The sequence below is a fragment of the Rhea americana genome, unplaced genomic scaffold, assembly GCF_003343005.1.
Source record: "Rhea americana isolate MKP2758 unplaced genomic scaffold, rheAme1 scaffold_240, whole genome shotgun sequence".
NCBI classification, from domain to species: domain Eukaryota; kingdom Metazoa; phylum Chordata; class Aves; order Rheiformes; family Rheidae; genus Rhea; species Rhea americana.
The window spans coordinates 611005-635082 of NW_028186358.1; the positions used below are offsets into that span (position 1 = coordinate 611005).

At 43.2% G+C, this 24078-nt stretch overlaps 1 protein-coding gene across 1 annotated transcript in view; it reads right to left on the minus strand.

The window, feature by feature from the left end:
- Nucleotides 1-1600: 1600 nt before the first annotated feature.
- XKR6 (XK related 6) overlaps nt 1601-24078 on the minus strand; it is a gene marked incomplete at its 5' end in the record, with an annotated part of 211540 nt that continues 189062 nt past the window's right edge. Inside the window, one exon of the mRNA XM_085306500.1 lies at nt 1601-6357. Coding sequence (XP_085162626.1) covers nt 5393-6357 — 965 coding nt within the window. The remainder of the gene's footprint in view (nt 6358-24078) is intronic.

Genomic DNA, 24078 nt, shown 5'->3' on the forward strand with positions numbered 1-24078 from the left:
TTGCATGACCACATTCAATCTGAACAGAATCCAGAGAAAAGCTAACCCATTAAAATTAAAAAAGATCCCAGAAAAAGCCTGTCTCCACAATTTTCCACCGATTCTGGCAGCTTCCAATTTGTCTCCTGTCCAAGCTGCCCAGCAAACAGGCACTAAAAGGTTTTGCAAATGCACAGTAGTAAGTTTTCCTTTTCAAAGCACCTCTGAGCTTCAATGAAATCATACTGGACGAACCTTGGACCACATTTTCTGCAGGAGGTTTAGTCATGCTGCAGGTACCGGGACGACAGTTGTTTCATGCATTTCTGCGTAGGTACAAGGAGCAGAGATAAATTGTGAAGTGAATCTTGCATGTGCAGGAATAAATCTGAAGAGAAAGGGACGATTACTCCCTGAAAGTCAATAGCAGCACTCCTCTCATGAGCAGCATCAGCTGGGTTTTAATAGACCACTGGCTAAAGCTTGAAACTAATTTTGTCCTCTTTCATCTAGTCAGCTTTATATAAAAGCACATGCAAATGCTGTTGACTCTAGGCAGGTGCAGAGAAAGACAGGCTGAAGCAGACAATTATCTCCAATCCAAAACACTGAAAAATATATATTTACATTTGAAATTGGTGGCTCGCTTGCACTTTCCCCTGGCAATTATGTAACATCAGCTCCTCTTCTGCATTTTGGGTTGGATATGCTTCGGATGAATAATGCCTTGTGTGGGTGGCAAAGCATGACAAGGGCATGGGCAGGGACCTTGTARTTTCTTTATTTCCATTGTTGATTTGGTCTGGTCTGAATCACTCGTGTCTCCAAATTAGCTGCCTACAGATGTATAATGCTAACACCACAGCACGCCAGCCCTCTGACATGGATAGAGGGATGGATGGATGAGTTAACACCAGCATTATATAAGTGAAAGCAATTTGTTTGTAAAACTAATAACCTCAGCCAAAAGAACAAAGACATTTTGTCAACTGGTGTGCACAAACAGTAATATGCCATACTGGAGCTGCTGTATTCCACCGAGTCCTGAATTCTGGTCTGTGACAGAGTGCTACATCTTTATTAGTAAATTAAGGGCTGCCAAGATCCGTTCTGGCCTTGAAGCCAGCTAACGGGTGCTGGCCACATCCATACTATTAAACGCTTTCGCCGCCGGCACAGGCTGGCTGTACACAAGCTACCAATTGGGGATGGTCTCCGTCAGTGTTAATGTCTGTGCTAGCTGGGCCTGAGCCCARTGCTGCTCATCTAAGTGGGTCAAAACCATGCCAGGGGGTGTCTGAACAATTTACCAGTGTGCCTGGTGAAGCCCTAGCACGCTGGCTTTGCCCTGGCATGGCTTCATTGGCTAGTTTAGATGTTTCCAGACCAAATCCAGCAGCACAAATGTGCCAGAGAAGTTGCCCACTGAGCTTGTGATGTGCATAAGTATGGGAATATGGATTCAGTTCAAAAAAGAAAATAAAAAAGAAAACCCTCTAAGAGTATCTTCAGGCAAGAAGGTGAGACATGTGGTAAGAAGCCAAGGAGTTAAAAACCAAGCCAAACCAAAGCAACTCACTGACCATTCTGCCCAAGTATGCAKCAAAAAGTAAAGGGACCCTGGGCAAAAAGAGGGTGAAGACTTGACTCTCGACGTTGGGATTAGCATGAATAAGAGTTCGGGGGTAATTTTACTTCCCATGCTTTTGGCTTGGCAAAAGGCGCTGTTTGGCAAAAAAAAATCACAGGTAATCCCTAGAAGTAGTCACCACACCAAGCTATGAAATCRTTTGGCATGGTTGTAGAGCCATGCTTTCCGTTAAGGCTGTAATGAAATCCTTCAAAGYGAAAGAGTTCTCCAGGGTCAAGACAGGCTCCCACTGGAAATCTTTGCTGAATTAGGATACGAGCTGGTATTGTTCAAAGCAAGGACTAACACTGGAGGCAGACAGTTTGTGCGACTAAGCATAAYGCAGCAGTCTTAATATGTCTGAAGAAAAATGTTCAGAGGCCGTCACTCCTATCTGTACTGCGAGCCTCTAGGATGGAGGACTTCAGAGCAGGGATGTGTCAAGCCCTTTGTCAAGCTGGTTTGGCCACAAGAAATTAGCACTGCGTTGAAAGGTAAGGTCACTTCTAGAGTGTTTTGCCCCTCTGCTCCTATAATGGGACCCGGAGGCCGGYGGTCAGTGTCACATGGGTCCCATTTCTGCAGGAAGATGGGCTGCCAAGGCTCAGAAGAGGGTCTGACAGTGCTGACAGGCTCCTCCGCTCTTCCCCATGGTCTTGCCTCTGCTTGTTGGCCCACTTGGTCAATCTGATGCAAAGTAGCAGGGTCCGGCCTTTCGGTGGGTGAAGGAAAGGACTCATGTCTCCAACCTTGACTTCATGGTTTGTGAATTTGGTGAGGGCCACTCTCTCCTTGAGCTTTTGGAAATGAGTGGGATATTCCATGGAGGAAATACCACCAAGAAGCAGTGGGGTGACGCACCATCCATCTCTTTCTCATGCTTATGCCAAAGAAAATGTGTGCGTATGGGTGAGAGCTGCTCATAGGAGGACTAAGGAGCATYTTTAAAACAGGCAAGAGCCTCAAGGAACCCAATCAGAATAAATCTGTGCTAGTATTAATGGTAAGTTCATTTAGAAAAAGCTTCAAAGTTCTAGGAAGAGAAATGCAGGCGTGACATTAGATGATGGGCACCTCTGTCTTTTCACGGCAGTGGTGCAAAACTGTTCAGTACCTGGGATCAGCAAGTTCACTTCACAAATTACCTTTTTTTTTATGGAGATGGCATACTGTTTAGGGGAGAAATGGTGTGAAATGTTAGTAGGACACTTGAGAAGTGACTGGTTATGGGACGCAATTAGCAGAGAAGGGAAATAAAAGCTCTTCACAAATATAGATAAATATATATATATGCACAAAAAACAACAAACAATAAGGGAATTTAGGTAGGGTACGACAAGACAAAATCCCTCTCTTTGCATGAAAATGTGACCATCACACTGGTTGTCACCAGAGCCCAGAAACATTTGCCTGAAATGAAGTTTGACTGGGAATTACAGTACCAGTGGCAATTTGGCTTTTTATAAACTTTGCCGTGTGTCTATAGTTTGGCGTGAATAAGTCCTGCTCTCCTTAAAAGAGACAGATACTAGTTAAAAGTTTCCGTTATAAAACAAAACAAAATAAATGAAAAAAGAACCCCAATGTTTTCTTAGAACACTGCAAAGGATCACTGATTGAAAAAAATGTTTCTCTTCAGGTATATTCAGGCGAAGAAAGCATTCAGCTTCTTTAAACTGTTATATAAAATTTGTACTAGTTTCTTTAAATACTATTAGAATTAAAAAAAACCCAACTGATTCCTCAAATAAAAAAAAMCATAATCATAATTTAAAAATGTCTCCCCCATGTTGATCTTGTCTTCAGAACAGGTCAACATGGGAGTTTTGCACCCTAGACAGTTACAGTATTTCTGGAATAAAAAATTGCAATTACACACAGAAAATACTACAGTATTCACTTAAAAATAGCTTTTTTTTTGTTGTTGTTGTTATCGCCCGCCCAAGCAGAGGGACGGCGGGATTGAAAAGACGCCCTGAAATGGGAACATCCCTTTAAAGGAGCAATACTCTCGAAAAGGAAAACGCAATTAGGTACACGCGACCTGTGATTTAACTCGAAACAGAGATTTCTACACAGAAACAGAATTCAAGAGGTATGAATGTTCAGACACCCAGCGGATATTTTTTGTTTTTTTTTTTTTTTGTGTGTGTGTTTTTTTTTTTTGGAAATGTCAAGATAACCACGAAACCCTTAGCAGACAACCGTCTACGCTTTGCCATTTTCGGCGGTGGCAGAATCTCCTTGCGGCGAGAACGCTAAGCTAAAACCACGATGCTCTCGCTATGCTCTTGAATTTCCTGTGGTGTTGTTTCTTGCCATGTACTTACAGTAGAGGGTGACACAAGACAGTTTTATCAGCAGTTCCCCCAATGTACCGAGTCGAAGAATTCTCAGCTAAATCACAACAACAACATCAACAAAAATACAAAGCACCAAATCATCTCTAGACGTGAGTCAGTTACAGATTATTACCGTTTGAAGAAGTTTTTTTCTTTTTTCTTTTTTTTTTTTAACCCCGATTTTCGTATTTTGTTTTCCTTAAAAAAAAAAAAAAAAATCGAAACCCAAAACCCAAAAATGAAACAAAAGGATGCTTTACAATCACTTTAAGGCTTGCACTGAATGAGACATGACAGGTCTTACACGAGATTACAAATAATACATGTATGCCTTTCACAGCCTTAAAATGATACAGTAGGTCAAATTATTTTGCCAGTCACTGATCAAGTATTGTGCCTTTAAATTGACTTGCTTTTTGCTACTATGCTGAGTTTTATTATTACTGAAATATTTATTAGATATATGCAAATCTACTTTAGTATAGCATTTTTGGTATATAATTTTAATGTTTGCAGATTTTTTTTTAATCCAGAAATCAATGTGGCAGGCCTTACTCTGGACTCAGACTGTTGGCATTTACGCCACTGAGGTCAGTGGTGCTTTGGCGTGTGCAGCTGATTGAAACAAGATCAGATACTGTATTACTGTGTTAATCTGGTGCAAATCGACCATTATGCACAGCCCATTTACACGAGGAAAATGCTGATATAGCGGGATCACTTTTATAACATGACTTGGTCAAGGCTTCCAGGCTTGGCCAAATAGTGTTATAAATATATTGCCAAATTATTTACAGACCTGATTTTGTCTTTCAATTGTTTGAAAATCAAACTCCATTGGGGCTGTCTTGGCTTTGCTTTCTTTAGACAATTTTTTTTTCTGCTAAATCCAATAAAATGAACGAGATATTTTTCAAATGGTTCTCTCTTTTTGTTGTTGTTGCTCACTTTTTTCTTTTTTTAATCTTAAGTTTTGTATTTCACTTGATTCTTTTTTTTTTTTCCATTTTTTTTTCCTGGCATATAATCATCAAAGAGTTTTGCATGAGAAAGGTGACAGTACTTAATGAAACTCAGCACCTAAGGGCATAAGGCAGTTGTAGGTTTGTTTGTTTGTTTTTTATTTTTCAATCAGCACCAATCCCATAAATAATATTCTACACTTGGTGTACGGTATAAAACTGATGTGGAGATGCCTCCTTCTCCACCTGTGAATCCTAGGTGTGGAAGTTGAAATACTGTTTCTTGCGTGTAAAAAACAAAAGAAAAGTTTTTCTTTTTGTTTTTACTTACAAAACATAGAGAATATCTTTTTCTTTTTTTTTTTTTTTACATACAGCAACCAGAAAGAAAGCTTATCTGAAGGTTTGTGTTTGTTTCATGATTTGTGTTTACCATAAACAAAAATAAGGTCCCCTCTTTTACTTTTGTTTTAAGGAGCTTAAAGTGAAGACTCATATTGTAGCAACTCATATAAGAGAGGTCCATCTCTATACCTAATACCTACAGCTGTGGGGGTGACATACTGGAGGATGTTGATAGTTCTTCTTAACCTCCTGTCTACAAAATGTGCATCCCATGCAGGGTATCTTTTTCTCGGGATGTCAATCTTAATGAGAGGCCCCTCTGGGGGGTAGGGTCGCCCAGATGGAGTAGATGGTACCATTGCTCTCACCTGGAAAACTGGCAAGCAAGTGTCAGCTGTGAGTTCCTCCTGTTGCTCCGTGACCGCTCTGGTGGGCGTAGCCTGGGCCCCCCGGTACCCAGGGGTTTGGGGTGCCATGGGCTCAACATCGGGGGGCAAAGGAATGCCCCAGAGCAGCTCGGCGCAACAGGAGCTGACAAGGATCTTAGCTCTTGGCCCCATGGGATGCAGCACACCATAATATAACAGCATCAAAGCTATCCCAGCAGCAAAGCTAAGAAAGACACAACACAGTGCTGGCACGGCATATGAGTCAGTAGTGTCAGGATCTCTGTAAAAATACCAAAGGAGCGTCAAGGCAGCGTTCTCTGTCAGGACTATAGTGTAATATGCAAACATTCTGTATCGAGTCCGCCCTTCCTTGACATTAAACCAGCAGAAAATGTACACAATCCCTACCACCATGTTGAAGAGGATCTCCTCCCACTTAGACATGCAGAAATCTGTCCCACCATGGATGATCCAGAAAGCCATGGCACACCAATGGACCACTACAAAGATCCCAAAGTAGAGCTGGAAGATGGAAGCAAAGAGAGCAAAAGAAATAACTCGGGATGAGATGGTGAAGAGGCGCCAGAAGAGATGGATGAGGGCCCCTCTGTAGCTCATACTCTTCTTGTCGTCCCTAGAGTCCCGAAGAAGCTTGTGATAGGAGGCTAGCACCCAAGCCAGGGACATCAGGGAGGCCACAGAGGACACACCTGCCGGAAGACACACAGATCCACCGAGTTAGACAGGAGGATTTGTTGAAAACATCATCTGCTCACTAAATTATTGCATCTAGGGCAGGCTCAGTAGCCAAAAGTTTCAACTCACGTCAAGTTCTCCTTACAGTGTAGAGGAGAGAAATACAGCAATATCAGTGTAGGAACTGTAAATGATCCTGCACTCAGGAGTTCTCTGACATAACCTGCATTTGGTACATTATGTTCATATTCACAAGGAGCTGACTTTGCCACCCCAACCGAACTCTTCCCTTCCTCTAGATAAGAAGCAGCCTCTATCCTCATCCTGATTACATCCACAGTTGAGAGTTTGAAATCCAGATCCCATCTAAATGTTACAGCCCAAGGATGAAGGCCACTGTCTACAGAAAGGTATCCATCTCAGACTGCAACATTGCAAGAGCAGGACAACTAAACTCCTTGTAAGCTTATGAGTCTTCTTTATTTTAAGATACATTCATACAAGCTACAATCACATCGACTTCTACTTATTCTACTTTGGTCATTGAACGAGAATCCCCGTTTGCATTCACCCTTGTGAAAAATAAGCAGTTGGTCAGTTTTGTCTTTGCCCTGTTGTCACATGCAGAGGAATATATAAATGCAAGGACCAGCAAAACTCGCCATCATCCCCAAATTGTTCCAAAACATAGAACCTGATCCCTGCAGTGACTGTTCCATCCCAAACCACTGGGCTCAGTGCCCCTTCCCACAGCCATGGAAGCTCTGTGGCTCACTCCTCAAACACAGCAAATCCTGTCCTTGCAAACTCATTGCTGCCTGCTAAGCTGTGATTGCACTGCAGCTCGAAACGTTCCCTGCCTGCCAGTCTGGTCTTCTGGATGGACTTGGACCCATGCTGTAGCTGTGTCTCCCGGATGGGCCTCAGACCCATGTTGTAGCCTTGTCTTCAGCCTCATCCCCTTTTACTTAAGACTGGATCTCCTGGAGAGACCTGGCTCATCCCCTYGTTGTTTCTGGGGCTGTTGATGGCCCCTGTTACCAGCACCCGTTCTGCCTGTGGTGTTCAGACCCCATGGGACTGCTCCTGTTGGTGAGGTTACTGCCTGTGCTGGGGTCACCATTGGTTCCCAGCKCATCCTGCTCATGGAGCAGCTGGTCCTTGCTGAGCCCTGGCATGGGGAAAGCACCCCATGGTATTCCTAAGGGATCAGACCTTATCCTCCTACTATGACCAACACTTACACTATTTATTCACTCGAATGGATAAAATAGTGCCCTGTCACACTATTGTGTGATAGGGAGTGTGATAATCTTTTAGAAATACAATACCATTGCTTATCCCAAGACTGAATTGAACAACCCAGTGCCCAGAGCATTACAATAAAAACCAATTGACAGATCCCTGTAAAAAATGGCCATCAGCACCTCGTATCTTTGAASCCACTGCTCTTCACTGGCCTATTGTTTTGCAAGTGAGGGAACAAATGATAGACTAAAATATATGTTTGGAAAGCTAAMACACTTCGTAGCTATAGTTTGACTGGGACTTTGACAAGGATTTCTTGGGGGGCATCACCTATAAAACCTAAAGAAAATAAATGCTGGTGGTTTCAAGCAAAATAAACAMTAATAACAGTCCCCACACTCTGATGTGTAGCAGACGGGAAAATTGGGCCAGCTCTATTTTGTTTTTACTACATTAAGAAAAAGCAAGCAATAGTTGCTGCAGCTGGTCAAGGTTAAAAAAAAATGTTTGAAAAAATCTTAGTTTTCTCTTTTCTTGCTGTCTTTCATAGTTTCCCTGCCTGGGATAGCAGCGGAGTCAGCCTGCCCTCTCCCATCCCTTGGCACCTCTCTCTCTGGGAAGAGACAATGTTTCTGCAGCAGCCTCTGTCCATCTTTCTGCACAGTATCTTTCACTGGGATAAAGCTAATGGCTAGTGGTGGCTTTACTTTAGGCCAGGGGAAAACATAGGGTGGATGTGAAAAGTGGGACAGAGTATCCCTGCTTTTCCTTCAGATCTTGTCTCGGTGGGAGACATGCTGGCTTCTATCCTCCACAAGGATCTGGTTCCGTTGGGGATGGGGCAGAGGTCCAGTGGGTCTTCAGACACTGCTCTGGTGACTTCGTCCTCTTCTCTTTGAGGAGTCCACCCAATAGAACRTGGGTTAGATTCCCCCTGTCTTCCCACCTAGCTATGTCTGCAGGAGAGATGCTGGAGAAGGTGGTCGGGAAGTGGGTGGCAGACCACCATCTCTGCCTCTTGCTGAAATCCTCCCAGTCATTTCTACATCAGTCAGGGGGAGATGACCAGAACGACATGCTCCTACCAAGGTAAACTGGCTATGGGAGACAGGGACACTCCCCTAGCATGTAGTCCTGGTTTGCCCAGATCTGTCCTGCAGTCCAAGTCCAAACTAACCCCATCAAAACTATGCCTCTCTGCAGCATTTACCAGCCCACAGCATTTTTCTGAATACCTTGGCTCTTGTGCTCACATGAGTACACGAGCATTTCAGACTGAATTTAAAAAGCAAACTGCTAAGTTCAGTGGCTTCATCAAAGCTTTAGGCCACTGACCTTAAGAAAGCCATAACGTTGTCCAGGTTCTGAGTCCTCAACTATTGATAAACATTTGTATATAGGACTTGGGGGACTCGGTAATAGATGGAAACTTCTGAAAGTGTATAACACTACYTCAAATAGATGTAGATTAGATTTTTTTTTTAATCTACCTGATATTTCGGTAGATATGATTAGCAGTTTTTGAAGATGGGGCAAGGCCTCATAATAAGTGCTGCTGTGTGTCTAACTACCCTGCTTGCTGCAATATCTTCTAGCTATACAGTTTCAAAACTTTCCATGCCTAACAGAAAAAGATGTCATGCATTCCTTATTTTAGTGTTGTTACACTAGAAATTTGTACGGCATCAGATGTACCTGTATACTGAAATTCATGCTATGCCATTCTACAAGAGACATATATGTCACAGTGGCTTAAAAAATGTTTCTATTGGGTTCTTTTATTGCAGTACAGAAAGAGGAATAAAATATACCAGAAACAAAAGCCCAGTATACACATAAAGGCTTTTCCCACTTTAACTTTTTCAATGAAGAAACCTACACTAATCACACTCTTTGCTGCAAATTGCTTAAGCAGGCTGGCAGTATGTGCATTGARTCACTCGCATTGCATGTACCATGCCTGCTGCTAGTCATCTGAACATCTCCTCGAGATGACAGGGAACAGCAGACACCTCCAGAAAGTGATTCATCCTGTCCTAAGATCCATGTGTGGGACAGGGTGGTGACTCACACTCTTCAGATGATGGTCTCTATCCTCTGACAGGGGAGCAAGGGGACTTGTCAACACCAGCAGTCAGGTGACGTGAGTCCTACCTTTCAAAACAGTTCTTTGCTTCCTCATTTGCATTAAGATCTGRGGGGAGAAATGAATTATTTCTAGACACTTTGACATATTCCTACCACTGTTTAACAACTCTTGAGTCTTGGCCCAATGTGACTTTTGGCATCTTTGTGACAAACAAGATCTGACCTTACTGTCAAGGCAGAAGCAACCAGYAGGTTGATACCAACAGCTACCATAGAGCAGGATGAGGATTTCCCCAATACTGCTTACTGTGCTACCACAGAAACGATTCCTCAGCTATTTTGTTCAGACCTAAATTACATCCATAYTTTGGCCCTTGTCATYATGGCCATTAGTTTCTCCATTCCYATCTTGCCCTGTTACTTCCAGCCTKTGTCTTCTTCATACAGTGCATAATTCTCRAACTATGAGATAAATTGTTCCTTTCTTTTCCACTTTTTCCCAGGTCTTATTTCTAAAACAGCTATAGAGATTTCTCCTATTATAACTAGAACAGAAAGTCCTGCTAAGTTAGATCATATAGCAAGTATATTTTTTATTTTTATTTTTGCACATGGTGACTGATGCACCTTCATCTAGTGTGAGTGGGTTTTAGCTCTCTTCCAATGTTTGTTTTATCAAATATGGGTTGGGGTTGGTCTAAAAATGAAGTCACTTCAAAAACCCACTCCCATTCCTCCCTCTCTGTGCTTAGTCTTGCGAGTAGAAAATATCTGTCATGCACAACTGTGCCTATGCAGGCACTCTCAGGCTAGCTGGATATCTGCTGCCGTGGGGACTGGAAGCCCTACAGCTGCATCTCACAGGCTGTAACCAGCACCATTGAGGAGTAAAGCCCATGTGTCTTGAATTAGTCTCCTAGCTCCCTGTAGGAACATGCCCTGGAAAGAGATCTCATACACTCAGCTTGGTGAARAATAGCTAGATATTGCCCCCATTTGACAGATGAGGCACTAAGATAAAAGGATTTAGTCAAGGTCTCATATGATATCGATGCTAAAGCAGGAAATAGCCCTTCTTCATATCAGAGTGAACCGAGCTAAGAAATTTCAAACAGGATTCAATCCTAAGGTAGAGAGCCACCTCGACATGTCTAGAGGTGGGTGTCCTAGAGTCTATGGGTGAGTAATGTTTCTTATTCTACTCAGCAGAGAATTAAGGCTTAACGCAATCACAACAGACAGGAATCTAACACCATATAAGATGCTCTAGGATGTTCAAGATCTCTGTGTGGGGCTAGCAGATCTGACAAACTTGCACACGGGAGATGGACACATTTCTGAGCTTGGAGCTGGAGTGAGGCAAGGTACCCTAGATGTCTCAAATAGCACTAGACAGAAGTCAACCAAATTGTTTTCTTAGTTACTACAGCCAGCAGAACCACAGTTGTACACAGAGAGGTGTCCACTTCAGGGTGAACAGTCACTGTCTAGACTCCCTTGGCTGCATTGCTTCTCCATTGATTACAAGGGGAGCTTGGACACTCACATCACATGGAGATAACTCCACTGGAGACACCTTCACTTAACGTCTGAATCTGGAGCTGAATTCACCTATCATCTTGAACTGCCTTGGGCCAGGCAATGATGACCTCTTGGCTTAGTAATACTGCTTCTCTCAGGGGAACATAACAGACCATCCGCACATCCRGTAAAAATAATTGGCATGGAGATTAAAGAACAAAAAATAATAAAGAGATATGAGAGGCCAGTAGGAAATAAGGCAACTGTATAAAAGGCCAAACTTTCTCAGAAAAGGTTYGGACCAAAGAATAGGGTCTCTGAGGAAGAGAAATAAGACCCATTGCTTGGAATCAGGAAAATATGAGTGAACCAGACCTACAYGATGTATGTAGGTAGTGATCTGATATCAGAGGAGAGGTGCATGAACCACTCTGAGTGCAAGGGAAAGTCCTGGAGCCTCACAGAAGCTCATAGGGGCAGGGTGAGCATCAGATTATTGTGGTTTTTCATCTCTAGTTCCTACTGATGGCCCAGAAAAAGATATAGTCATCCCAGGAATGTAATGAAGCTCTCTGAAAAATCCACATCCACAAGAAAGACAAGCTAATGATTACCCTTAAATGGCTGTTGTTTTTAGAGCCCATAGATGTGCAGGAATAAAAACAGCACATGGAAAGCCACTCCACTCTATCCAGCCTGTTCACACTATGCAATTATGCGCGGCTTTACAACTAGTCTAATAAAAATTATAGACAAATCACAAAAAAAAGAACAATATTTAAATTGAACAACATGTCCACTTTGCCCTTACTCTCAGTGTTGGTCTACTGAAGAGAGAGAATTTTCATTAGGACTATGCACAAAGTTTTCATAAAGAACCCAGCTGCTGGGTTATTTGAGGTAAATAATTTGAATGCATTTACCATAGCATATTCCTCAAGTATTTACTGTGTGTCTGCCCCTTTAAARCTAAAAATGGTTTTCTATTTCTTTTTTTAATTTAATTCTCCTGAAAACAATTCTAAAAAAAAAATGGGAATACCCCAACATTTCTCCTGGGTGAGCTGGACACCACAGTGAGTATTCAGTGTGACATGCACCCTTCCATCAACCACTGTGCGATGGAAGCATCATGCAAACTGCTATGTCTCAATTACTACTCATCACTTGCTGCTGTTCAGGCCTCTGTGCTGTGAACCCTGTTATCATGTTTTTCCCTTTGGGTGGCATGTTCATCCCTAAAGCTCACTATGAATCTATCCCTAAAGCTCACTATGAATCTAGGAACAGGTTTTCATTCTAATGCACACAAAGTGTGCATTACATAACTATATAAAAGAAATTGAGCTAAATTCTTCTCTTGTAGGAACACTGCCTGAAAGTTGCTCTCCCTTACTTTATATCTGTTATTCTTTATTTGTCAGAATAAGAGGTCAGAATCAGACTCCAGGTCTATTTTTCATCTGTTCCTGTTTGAGTTTGATGTTCGATCGTACTTTCCTTTTTTTTCCATGAGAGGGAATAACTTTGGTTTTCTTTCATTCTTCCTCATTGCTTTTTACTTTGAACAAGGAAGAATACAGAACATTAGCAGCAAATAAATGATACTGGGTCTGTATAGACTTTTTGCCATTGATTTTCCTCATAGGACTTTGGAACACCCCTAACCAGTTTCCGCAGCATCACATGAGCCCCTTCAGGCAAGTGGGTGCTCTTGCACCTATGCTGAGCATTACTCAAGAGGCTGACCCAGGAAAGGTCCAGCCACATCTCAGTGCCATCTATTCCTACAGTCATCTCCCATGCTGCTGGTGCTTTGTGGGTGCTTATGAAACCAAGGCTAAGAGGTGAGATGCATATAACTTAGTTTTTTCAAACTTTTATGTTCTCTTGGTTGCTTTTAATGGAAAGAATGGGGTCAATCAAGAAAAACAGGCATCTCCTCAGGGGCTGACTCATCTCACAGGTCTCAGACAGCAAAACATGAGTCAAACCACCTTTTTGGAGGGTCTGCCTCCACCCAGTGACTACAAAGGGAGTTAACTTCATTTAGACAATTTAAGATGAAGGTTAAGCTGTCTAAGATGAAATCAGAGAACTGATTAGTGAGGTGAGTGAACCCAGCCCTTGAGACAGCTGAGGGATCTGTTTGCCTCCTGGGAATGGCTGGGAAAAGATGAGGATTTCAAACAGTTCCTTGAGATAAAATGGTCTCCATCTGTCATGAGAGTGTTAGTCTACACRGTGGTCTGCTTCTAGATATAAGAGTGCCAGTTTACATCTGTACTCTACTCARTGCTGGAGTGACCAGGGATGAAAAAACAGATGTTGACACTGGGAAGAGATGTGACTTGAACCTGGATTTTTCACTGCTTGCACCAATGTCGTGACCCTAGCTGAGCTTTCACGAAGAAAACATGATTTTGTTGCAATTTGGGCAGGAGGTGAGTTTCAAATCCCCAGCATCTGCCATGGAGTGGGACTGTCCCTTCCCACTTGTCAAGGAGCAGCTTTGAGACCTGCCCCGAGGAGTAACTATGGCCTTGTTCTCCCCTGGCCTTGAAACCCCCAGGACATAGCCTCACCAGTCAGTAGGAAACAGAAAGCCACTGGTGACTGTTTCAGAAAGATAGGAAGCAAAGGCAAATAATTCACCTAAGGGACTGATTTCCAACTAGGTCTGAGCAACAAGAGGTTCTACCACAGAATCCACTGGGACTTCCTGATGTGACAAGGCTTTCTTTGRGTTTCTATACAGGACAGTTTACATCCAGCCTAGCACACAAATAGCTCTTCCATATTAGTCCAGAGGAACATCCGTGTTCTGAGACTTTTATTGTGAGACTGCAAAAGTCCATAGAAAGCCAGTTTCAGAACAGTTTGCTCACATGGGGAGTTGCCCTCCTGGGCAACCAGGCCAGTAAAAGGCTGGATCAAGTCCTGAAATGTGAATACTTCCTAAAACCTTCTCCTTTCCCTTAATTAAGATGACTGTAGATGTTCTCACTGACCTCAGAAATTTTGGATTCCTTTTTAGTTTTCCCTCAGTCTTTGCCTTAGCACCGCCTTGTGGAGCTGAGCTCCACAGATTCACTATGCATTGTGTATCAAAAGGATTTGCTTTTCTCCCCTTTCATCCTTTGCCTTTCAGTTGTCCTGAATGCTCTTTTTTTTCTCTACTGCTAGAAGAGGTGACTGGCTGCATTCATCTGATCTGTTCTGACGTTATCTCAGATACCTCGGTCAGGTCTCCTCTTGTTCTTCTCCTCTGTGAACTCAGAAGCTGCCCAACTGGCTCAGGCCCTGAGGGCATCCATTCTTGTATCCTCCCCTGCATGTAAGCCAGCAACTGGTCCTTCTGTGGGAGCCAAACAAAAATGGGATATTCTATCCTCTGATTTGAATTGTCCTTGAATACAGACGGTGATATGCCAGATCTCCTGCTGAAAATATTTGCTATCACCTGCTATKTAAGGATTGGCAAACCTTCTCCCAGTTTTGAAATACTTCTTAATGAAGAGCATCCTTGAGCCATGCACCTCAATGTTTATTCCACTCTATCAGAGGTGCCTGAGACACGGGATGAGTTGTCTTCTTGAGTTGATGAGTTGTCCCTCGCTCTCTGCATTGACACTATCAAGATCATGGATGACTAAACTGAAATGACTAAACTAGTAGAAGTGAGCGAGATGAAAAGCATCCTGAAAAACAGTGTTGTGACATCCACCAAATTCCCAGCAACCTCCTGATGGGACAAGTGTGCTGTGACCAGGACATACCTGAGTTGCATTTTCCTGAACAATAAGACAGTTACCAGCATCCTCAAGAAAGTGTTAGCCRAAAGAAAGTATCTCCCTGCTATGTCAATGAGAAGAAGGCAGATCTTGACAGGTTTTTTTAGGCACACAGGCATGTATGTAGACTCATAGGCATGTAAGTTCACCATTTACTTGCCATTAATAGCCCTTTCCTGGGATGTGGAGCACAGGTACTTCAGTTTTTACCTATTTATACAGGCAAAAAAGCTGCTGACACCCCTACACAGCTGATGAATTTCTAGCAGGACTTAGCTGAAGCTGAAATCTCAGTCCTTATACATAGATTCTGAAAGCAAGCCTCACTTAGCTAACCAAGATATTTGATCCTGTACAGGGGCTCTGCATCAGATATAGCTCATTAAAAAGCCAGCAGAGAGATGAAAGACAGGCTAGTATATAGGAACTCAGGTCTTTAGAGAGCCTGGGTCACTGTGACTGTGTCTGAACTAGCAAACAGAACAGTGCTAGGATTATCCACCGACCAGGAGCCCAACTGGCAGAGGCTGGACGGTCCATACTATTAAATTCTCTCAGACTTCAAAAGAGAACAGCTGTATCCAATATACCTTTTGCRAATGGTTCCTGGCATATTCTAACTCATTTTCCCATGCCTAGGAAAGTTTTGTGAAAGGGGCAGATGTCAGTTGATGGTGTTTCCAACTGGGATAGATGCTACTATCACTTAAATTGAGCTTCTGCATTCATGTAGCCTGATAACTCACTCCTACAGCAGTGAAGACTCAGCTTATCTTACAGAAGTGCCARTATCTCTCYAGGATCTCCCCACAATGCCCCAGTGCATCCCCCCCCCCCAATGCATCCTCAAAAAGGCATGCTGAATCTCATACAGATAGATCTGCAACATGACTCAAGCAGCAGATCAACACCGATGACTGTGTGTGTCTCTGCCTCCTAACACCACATATACAAGAATAAATGATGGTCCAGTCTGAGCCCTGGTCTAAATTAATCCAGRCACCAATTACCTGGGATAATTCTCCAGTAGAAATGTGCTGGGAGAGCAGCAGCYGTGATTTCCTGAGGACAGTTAAGGTTGTTTGGAAAGAGAGAGAGCTCTCTTCAATATGTATCTATTTTTGTTAAAGGTTGTATGAACTGCCACTGTACTTAGAGTGAGATACCCTCATCACTGTAATTATAGTCTTCATTTATATTCCTGTTAATCTGAATGTCTTTAACCACTATCTCAGAATCACACTGAAAAAAAAAATCCCTAGAAGTGAACAGCCACAGAAAAGAGGACTTGAAGCTCCTTGGGAGATCCCAAGAGAATTCACATGAAATGCTCACGATGTCCTGGCARTATCTCCAACAACGATAAGATCTAAATCTACGCATGCAAAACAAAATACCTCTTTGTAGGCAATTTTACAGAGCAATAGAGTCTACCACAGAAACTTAGTTCAACCTGAAAGGAACACAGACAACTGGGAAGCATAGAAGTCATCTCTATGGATTTCCATTGCTTATTGTTTATTGTACTTTCTGKTTCCCTATTGAACTTAGTCTTTTCTGACCTCAGTTCAGAAATCAGAGTAGCACGGGCAGACCCTTACACCTAGGTGGCTGTCAGTCAAGCTCTACTGGGTGCCTGAGATGGGAGGAAAGTCAGCCTATACCCCTTTTTAACAGTTAATGTGGAGAGCTAGGCACCAGCACATGGCATGGATTCACCATGGGTCTCTAGTGACCAAGGATGCCACAGTATGACTGTGCTGCTCCTGTCGCCGYTTGGTTAGATCTGCAATGTTGAGTGGCCTGAACCGATTGCTGAGATCTGTGTTTTCTTCATCTGCTGTTTAGAAGAGTCTTTCCCAAACCAATAAGAGAAAAAAAATGCGATTACTTTAGGTAGGAAAAATAAGACGGTAAAATCCAAGAGAATGAGTTGCTCTGGCCACATATTATCCCAGAGAATGCTTGAAAGAGGGAAAAATGTATTGCACATTCACACATACACATCACATATTTGCCAAAGTTCTTTGTAAAGGATATTTTGACACAACTTCTAGGACCTAATGCTTTATTCAGATTCTTGAGTACGTTGAATGTCTTCATGGACTGCAGCAGAGTCACTTCTGATTTACACTCCACTAAGATCAGAAGGAGACTCCTATACTGAGACTTTCAGACTCCAAATAGTATTTGAACTCTAACAATAGGATCCTTTAGAAGAAAAACACACTCTGCAATGCTGCCAGAATACACTGAAATGGGAAAGATTTTGCGAAGGGAAACAGCACACGGTTTGATTTAAACAAAATCCTTCTTCATCATTTCGATGTTCTGAATAAGGACATTTGGTATGAAATAACATCTTATCACAAATACACATACAATATACTTACATTTTAACACTGTACATTTGACATTTATCAYAGTATCTTTASCTGACATTCTTTTTTTTTTTWAATTTAGATAAGAACCACAACCATTGAGAAGACTTTTAATCTGCCTAGCAAAACTGAAAGGATTTTGTTATCTTGAGGATGAGACTAAAATACACTGAAAAATAAGGGAGCACAACAGCACTAGAGCGGAAAGCACTAGAAGTTCTGCTGTTCCTTTCTGAAAGTAACTGCAGGAATACCTTTCTGTAGTACAGGTCTGTGGCACATTTTGAACCTGGCACCTTGTGCCTAGAGATCAGAAATTGAACAAAGCCTAATTCTGTTTGCTGCTATGCCCTTATTATTATCCTGTCTTAACCTCCAAAATAGGGTGGACCTATCCAGACTGCCTTCCTAGAATGGCCTTTGTCCCATGTTAACACCTAAGCCAAGCCTGGAAATAGTTTGGGTTGGCACTAGTAGACCTGGGCTAAAACTGTGCTRACCCTGAACCATGTGGAAGATCAAGATTGAGAGGCTATGCTCATGTTCTGATGTGTTTCAGTTTATTAGCACTGATGAAACCGAACAGACTTTTCATTAGTTTGGAGAGGACACATGTTCCACCAGGGCTTGGTGAAGGAAATTTCTGTTACAAATCTTCCTTGAAGATAAGTTGATGCCAAGGCAAAGTTTCAAACTGCCTGTGACAAGTACCAAACATGGATCCTGCAAAACTACCTCTGTTTAATAGTTTGGCCTGAGCAMAGAAAGTTTTCAGACCACTTAGAGAAGCAGCTTCATTCACAGGATCCTGGAACTTCTAATCTGATTTTTAAGAAATCTGGTAGGAGGAGGAGAAGGAAACACAACTCATTTCACACTTAATGGCTAATGTAAGGACCTTCATTCAATGTGTTTAGAGATGTGTCAGCAGCAAGGCAGAGTTTGCCCACTTCATGGTTTATAAATCTGTGGTTTYGTGTGAGTGGGGAGCTGGTGGAATTGTCTCAGTGTACTTGCAGGTGAAGGGACTTGCTTCCTGAAGAGAGGGAGGAAGAAGTATCTCAACGCTTCCGCAGAGGACTGACATCAGGACTGACATACAGGACTGAYATCATTACAGTGAGTCTAGAAAAGCGTTTTGTTGAACAGGGGTGACAAGTGATAAACCCTGAGGTGGTGCAGCTGGTGCTGTCTTGTAAGGGGTAGTTGCAGGCACCACTGATTCCCAAGGATAGCAGCAGGAACCTGTTTCTTCCTTTGCTTCCTGTGCTCAGTACGCTCTGCAAAGGCTTAAGTGATGTGCAGAAGACCAGAGCTCAATGTCATGCCAGGGTCCATCGGTGAGTCATGCTCAGGYTTGTTTGTTTCTCCTGAGACCTCTTGCCACCTTAGAAATTCATATGGGTACCAGATAGACTTTGAGACTGCCTCTTCAACAGGTTAGTGAACATCACCTTCCCAAATGACAGGCTGAGATCAAAACATGCATCCGTTCCCCACTGCAAATGTCCTATTACAAAGGTCCCTGTTGCACTTTTGATCATTTCAGATGTGACCTCCTGCAATAGGGAAATGGCTGTGCCCGAGGAAAGTCCCYCTTCAGTGAGCATCCATGCGAAGACATGAACGTACTCAGAACATGAGGTAGGTCAAATGTCACTTAGGACAAAAGTCATTTTGGGAAGTGATTTCTACTAGCCCAATAAATCTGCTGCACTCACAAATTCAGGTCTGTGGCCCTGAGCTAATCATATAAAACAACTGATAGTTTCTGGAACAAAAAAAAAAAAAATATTTCCTTCATTATTCCAGTGATTTTCATCCAGTTACTTCCCAGACTAATTGTTTCAAACTGAATTTCTTGTTCTTCCACCAACATCAAGAGTAGAAATGCGAAAGAATTCCCTGCCAAGTGCCCTCCCTGTATCTTCCCCCGGTTTTTGCACATCTCAGTAGATATCTGTTCTCTGTTTATCCAGAGTAACATGCTCTCCTGGATGCCTGAGGTRAAACCCAGAGAACAACCTGAGGACAAAAAGAGATGAATTTCTGTRTATTTTACCAGGCAATTGCAATTGCTCAGCAGTGTCCAGCTACCTTGTCTTACAGCATAATCATGAACCTACCACTAGAGAAAGACTGCAGTGTTAAATTACCTGAAAGAGCCTTAACAGTTTCCTGCCTGGAATCTGTTTGGCACGAACTTTCTCCCCAGAAGCCTGCACTTTAAAGATTCTCCCTAAGATCTCAGGCTAATCAAAATCTCTCCATACCTCAGTTTCCCAGCTTGCCTGCAGCTCTTGGAAGGAGGATGGGCTAGTGTTTGTGTAGTGCTCTGAGGATGTGACACCTCCCTGGTGATTACCACACTCTACAAAGCCTAAAATTGGCAGCACTGGCTACCTGCCAGTGCTGTCCCGTGAATGGTGACTCATATTTATTGCCTGTGCCATGTAAAATGTGTGATGGTGGCACGTGATACGAGACAGAAGGGTTTGCATCAGTGCTCCGAAATAACAGAACAAGAGCTATGGAAAGATTGTGGACAGAGAAGCTGCAGGTGGGGACTGGCTTAGGGAGAAGGAATGACGTCTCTCTCTGGGCTTGCTCCAAAGCCCTTTGGGGGAAAAAAAAAAAAAATACGAAAAGCTGTCACTGGCTTCAAAGGGTTGCTGGACCCAGTCCTCCCCCACAGTGCTGGGACAATACGGCTGATGATAGGGCATGCTTGCCCCACGCTGCTCCCCACCAGGGAGCCTCGGGCTTGGCCTGCTCTCAGCATGCCAGAGCAAGACATCCTCTACGCCTGTTGCCAGCTCTGGAGATGGCTTTTTGATGCTGCTGGGAATTGGCYTGGGACCAGCGACTCATTTCAAGCAGGGCATCAAATAGCTATCTGTCATCTGGCTTTGGTGAGAAGAAGGGGAAGGCAGGAACAGAGCCATATGCCCCAACCTGGCGAAGCACTTGAGTCATATGAGTGGCCTCCCAGGGGAGTTACTTTTCTGTCTGGAGTTATCCATGGGTTTTGAGAGGTGTCTCCTTGGTTTGCAGATGAACATTTAAAGGGAAACTGGGGTTGAATCAGGGCAAATTTTCAATGTAGATCACTCTGATTCCTTTCATCAAGCACACAACAAAGCAGTCCTTTTCTTCTGCCCACATGGGAATGAGCAACTGCTTTTCTCCTCACCCTCCTTCTGTCACAGGGAACCAGAGCTGGGTGATGAATCTCCCATTTCTTTTACTCCTCAAGGAATGGCATTAGGGAGAGAGAGAGTATGTCTCTCCCTCAGCCTAGGACTCCCACAGCAAGCACTTTCCCYGACACATGCTTTTCTTTTCAAGATGACATTTCCCACCTTTAGTCCTCTGAGGCTGCATCTCTCCTAAGAAACAAATGTTTGCAGGAATTGTTCTCCAGTCCTGCAGCTARCTAGCACACTATGGCCCAATCTCTTGCCATCCAGAAGGAGATGACCACACTGCAGTTGCTGCCTGGGAATGATCCCTGCTAATGGTCTGTGCTAATTCCCAAGCAGCACTTGGGGATTGTTTGGCTCAGGTGGTCCGAGCCAAAGYATGTCAGGTCCATGCTAACAGCGCAGTGGTGGAGATGATGAATGCCCAGTGCCAGTGCCTGTGTGCTGACATCCAGGAACTGTGTTTGGCTGTGCCCTGCGATGGATGTACTTGCTTGGCCCTGGCCAGTATGAAGGATCCTGCACAAACTTCTATTGTTCATTCAAGGTTAGCAGTGCTACCTGCAGGATGGGTTTTCAAATCTAATTACTCTTTTCTCCATCTTCAGTGGAGCAATGGAAGTTTTACTGTCCTAAATTAAGTATAGGCCAGTGTTGATCATATTTGGAAATAACACCCTTGGGTAACCAAAGGTTGAAGGCTCCTTTTCTAACCTGGCTGCTCTAGCTAMGGTTACTTTGATCTTTGGGGCCTGAGTGGAAACAGGAGTGACTGAGAATTAATCCATTCATTTGTTGTCCTTCAGATCTCAAACCATTTCTCAACAAGTCCTGGTGTTTTGGGATGTATTTCATATCCTATGAATGTATCTAATAGGACATCTCAGCTGATACGTAGTTCATAGCATATCCATTATTTGCTGTACATTATTGGTTAACTATCAACCTGTTATCTGGGGAAAATTAACTGAAATTTTTCTTRGCATTAGCTTTAACTCATTCTCACTCACATAAGAAATCTCTCATTCAGATACAGGAGTGTTTAACTTGAGGTTGGCTTATCCTGAGCCCACTCAGCTCAGCTGGGAACGCCTTCTCGTGGCAGCAAGGACAACGGTTAATCCAATCCTGATATTAGTCCTCCAATGCCTTTCCCTCCAATTCCCCACAAAGACCACTTAAACTTTCTGAACTAGGCCACAGAATCACAGAATAGTTGAGGCTGATAGGGACTGTAGCAGATCAACTAGGCCAACCTCCTGCTCAAGCAGGGTCAGGTTCAGGTTGCCCATAACTGTGTCCAGACAGCATTTGAATATATTTCCTGGGATGGATTCTCTATCACCTCYGTGGGCAACCTGTGCCAGTGTTCAACCACTCTCACAGTAAGAAAGTGTCTTCTTATGTTTAAATAGAACTTCCTGTGTTTCAGTTTGTGCCCATCACCTCTCTTCTTGTCACTAGGTACCACTGAGAAGAGTCTGACCCCATTCTCTTTGCACCCTTCCATCGGCTATTTATTATACACATTGATAAGATCCCTTCAGAGCCTTCTCATCTCCAGGCAAAACAGCCCAGCTCCCTCGGTCTCCCCTTGTAGGAGAGATGCTCTAATCCCTTCATCAWCTGTGTGGCCCTTTACTGAACTCACTCCAACAGATCACGTAATCACAGAACCACAGAATGGTTGAGGTTGGAAGGGACCTCTGGAGATCATCTAGTCCAATCCCCCTGCTCAAGTAGGGTCACCTAGAACATATTAGATAGGATCGCGTCCAGGCAGGCCTTGAATATCTCCAGAGAAGGAGACTCCACAATCTCTCTGGGTAACCTGTTCCAGTGCTCAGTCACCCCCACGGTAAAGTATTTTTTTCTGTAGGTTTGGATGGAACTTCTTGTGTTTCAGTTTGTGTCTGTTGCCYCTCATCYGATTGCTGGGCACCACTGAAAAGAGTCTGGCCCCATCCTCTTGACATCCTCCCTTCAGATACTTATACACGTTGATAAATTCCTCCCTAAGTCTTCTCTTCTCCAGGCTGATCAGTCCCAACTCTCTTAGCCTTCCACATATGAGAGATGCTCCAGTCCCTTCATCATCTTAGTAGCCCTCCACYGGATTCTCTCCAATAGCTCCAGAAGCTCCATGTCTCTCTGCCCAGAACAAGACACAGCACTCCAGATGCAGCCTCACCAGGRCTGAGTAGAGAGGGARGATCACCACCTTTGTTTAATTCATGAAGGCTCCAGCCTGTCTAGGTCTCTCTGAGTGGCAGYACAGTCTTCTGGTATATCAGCCACTCATCCCAGTTTGGTATCATCAGCAAACTTGCTGAAGAGGCACTCTGTCCCTTCATCCAGGAATAAGTGGAACAAGACTGGACCCAGTACTGACCCCTGGGGGATACCACCAGCTAGGGCCTCTGAATAGACTCTGCACTGCTGATCACAACCCTCTGAGCTCTGCCATTCAGTCAGTTCTCAATTCACCTCACAGTTTGCTCATCTAACTTGAACTTCCTGAGCTTACCTATGAGGATGTTAGGGGAGACAGTGTCAAAAGCCTTACTAAGGTCAAGGTAGACAACGTCCACTGCTATGCCCTCATCCACCAAGCCAGTCATCTCATCTTAGAAGGCTGTCAGATAGGTTAAGCATGATTTTCCCTTTGTACATGCATGTTGACTACTCTCARTCACCTTCTTGTGCTTCACATGGCTGAAGATTGGGAAAAGCATCTTTTTTGTCATGTCCTCACTCTTTCTGCACCATGTCTGAGGAAAATTTTTGATCAGGGCTTACCATGTTCTTTCTGAGGAGGCACTGTAATTTTRTTAGATTTTGCTTTGAGAAGGACATCAAGATTTGGCTACCTTATTTGCAAACTCTGCAACAAACGCACGATAACTTCATGATAACCATGATAACTCTGCAGCCAACAAATATTCTCAGCTGAGATGCCTAAAATTCCTCCTAGTGCCTAATTTATTTCACTCTGCTTCAAAGAGTGACCGCCAGACAGGCTGAAGCTAATGTTGTTCTTTCTTAAATGTATGAGCAGCTTCAGACTACTTATTGTAGGCTGCAAAGAGTGCACACACCTCTCAAAATCCCAGTCATTTCAACAGGACTTTGCATAAAGAAGACTTAYGCTGAAAATCTCAGACAAACAGCAGGGTTTTTAAAAAGACAGCTAAAGCATTGGTGAATAGACAGTTCTTTTCATGGGGGGAAATGCTGTACTGAATACYGCAGCCTTAGGCAGACAAATTCCCAGTAAAAGCATTGCATAAAGCACTCATGACATGAGTGGAAGGACATCAGAAGTTCTGCTAAATCTTATTAAGTCTTAATGTAGCCATACAAAAATTAAGTATAAGAAAACCTATTTAAGAAGAGATTCACGCTGAAAAAGCAGAATCCCTCTCACCTCATTTACTGTCTAGAAGTTGGATGACTCCTTTAAGCTAGTTATACATGCTCCTTTCCATTCAGGGGAGAGG